Source organism: Penaeus japonicus, unplaced genomic scaffold, assembly GCF_977035675.1.
Source record: "Penaeus japonicus unplaced genomic scaffold, GWHDUDI00000001_assembly GWHDUDI00000001, whole genome shotgun sequence".
Classification (NCBI taxonomy): domain Eukaryota; kingdom Metazoa; phylum Arthropoda; class Malacostraca; order Decapoda; family Penaeidae; genus Penaeus; species Penaeus japonicus.
Genome location: NW_028234403.1, coordinates 21092780 through 21095279, shown reverse-complemented (window position 1 = coordinate 21095279; position 2500 = coordinate 21092780). Strand labels below are relative to the sequence as shown.

At 36.1% G+C, this 2500-nt stretch overlaps 1 protein-coding gene across 2 annotated transcripts in view; it reads right to left on the bottom strand.

Annotated features, from left to right (window-relative positions):
* The window catches only part of LOC122261069 (alpha-1-inhibitor 3), a 30557-nt gene that overhangs the window by 13451 nt on the left and 14606 nt on the right, over positions 1 to 2500 (bottom strand). For both annotated transcript variants that reach the window (XM_086537310.1, XM_086537304.1), the window contains exons 6-8: positions 1889 to 1985; positions 792 to 1007; positions 111 to 254 (exon numbers count right to left, since the gene is read on the bottom strand). In XM_086537310.1, the coding sequence (XP_086393436.1) occupies positions 111 to 254; positions 792 to 1007; positions 1889 to 1985 (457 nt within the window). The remainder of the gene's footprint in view (positions 1 to 110; positions 255 to 791; positions 1008 to 1888; positions 1986 to 2500) is intronic.

Here is a 2500-nt window from a genome sequence, read left to right as displayed (position 1 = left end):
AACACAATAACAATAACAATAAATCCTAAACTCACAAAAAATCACCGCCACAAAGAAATAAAAAATAGAAACGAAATATTATACAGAAAATACAGAACGCTTCTACTCACGAAAATCCTATTAGTGTTGTCCGAAGAAACTACGGCAGTAAAAAGACCATCATCAGCTGTTGTCATGTTGTTGCACTTGCCAGCTGCACACACTTCGACAGGCACTCCGGCGGCAGGCGTGTTGTCGGGCAGGTTAGCTTTGATCTGGAGAAAGGGAAAAGGGATTATTTTCTTTGATTTCATTACTGTGATCGTCATCATAGCTATTATTGGTGTTATTCTTATTATATTTCGTTGTAGTTACTGTGAATTCTATCATTGTGTTACTACTGTTATAATCATCAACATCGTCATTATTGTTATCAATATCATTACGGTAACAATAATGGCATTACTACCACTACGGCTACTACAACAACAACTACTACTACTATCACTAATTTATTGGTATATCACTATGATAATTGTTATCCTTTTTATTATGATAATTATCTTTATTATTGTTGTTGTCAGTACTTTTATCATTGTTATTCCTATTCCTATTCTTGCTCTTCCTCACTTTTTCCACTACCACTACCATTGCCACCCCACCACCACTTCTACCACCACCGCCAATACCACTACCACTACCATTACCATTACCACCACCATCACTAACATAACTACCACCAACACCTCTGCCACCACTACTACTATCACTACAACCACCACCAGCATTACCAACATTTCCGCGCTCTTTACCTTAAGTGTGTAAGGCAGGTTGGGCTTCTTATAATTGTCTTCGTAAATGGCCTCGAACCTGACAGCAGTTCTGACAACGTTGGCACTGGACCCGGCATTCATGGTGACGCCGGTGCCCTCCTCCTCGACCGTTGCAGAAGCTCTCAAGTTGTAGACGTTGCAATCGGTGATACGCATCTCCTCGGCAGTGACCTCGAAGTCTTTGCAACCCGTGATCTGTTGCAAGGAGGAAGGAATGAGATTGATATGCAATGGGAGAATTTAAGAAACGACTGAATGGGTGAGTTAGCGAATGAATGAATGGGTAACTCATGAGTGAGTGAATTTCACTGCCAGTGAGATTTGATGATGGAGAACTTAATGTATAAGAATAATTGAGTGAAATGAATGAATAATTGCATAATATGAATGAATGTGTGAATGAGATGAAATAATGAATAGAAAAATCAATTGGAATAGATGGATGAATGCCAATAAAAGAACGAATGAATAAGTGATTTAATGACTTACTGAATGAAAGAATTCACTAATGAATGGAAAGCATGAAAAATTAATGACACTAATAAGTCAGCAAATGAAAGAGAATGATGAATGATTGTATGGGACAGAAGGAATGCACGAAGGTGAACTAACATGTTCAATTATTGGATTGTATGTGTTTGAAGACCTCTTTCTTGTGGTCTATATGATAAAAGATATATTTCTCATTATGACTTGATTCAGTTAGGAATGCAAACATCTGAGAGACAGAAATAGAGACAGAAACAGAAACAGAGACATAGACAGAGACAGAGATAGTGGCAGACAGACAGAAACAGAGGCAGAAACAGAGGCAGAGATAGAGATCAAGACAGATACAGATACAGAGACAAAGACAAAGGCAGATACAGAAGTAGGAACAGAGACAAAAACAGAAACAGAAAAAAGAGACAAAGGCAGAATCAGAGACAGAAACAAAGACTGAGACAAACATAAAGAGAAGATGAAACAAAGAAAGAGAGACAACCAGACAGAAACATAGAAAGAGATAATAAAAAAAAAGATAACTAAACAGCTAGAAAGATAAAGAGGAAAATCAAAACCAAACCATCACTCACAGGTTCCTCTCGCGTGACCTTAACTCTGCACTTCTTTCTCTGATTGTTATTCACGTCAAAGGTTACGTTGCCCTTCACCGGCTGTCCGAAAGTGTATCTGAAACAAACAAGAATAAATTGACGAAGGTGATAAGTCAATGAATGAATAAAGAAATGGATAAATAAATAAACAGGGAAATATAAAAAGTCTAAACAATTAAACAAGTAGATATTAAAGTGTTAACCAATTAATAAGTAGATATTGAATAGTCTTAACAAATAAACAAAGGGATATTAAAAAGACTAAGCAAATAAACAAGTAGATATTATAAATGCTAAACAATTAAAGAAATAAGTAGATGAGTAAATGATATATGAATGAATTGAAACGAATATCGATAGAAAAAATGAAGGGTCGAGAAAAAATGGGGAAAGGGTGTGGATGTATTTTGAATCAATAACTTTGTTATCTTTGGTACCATTCTTAGTGCCATTACCAATTACAATTTGGTGTGGTTGGATGGATGGATGAAAAGATAAAGAGAGAGAGAGAGAAATAGAGTCAGTGACAGAGAGAGAAAAAACAGACAGACATACTGAAAAGATAAAAAAAAGAGAGATAAAAGTCAGACA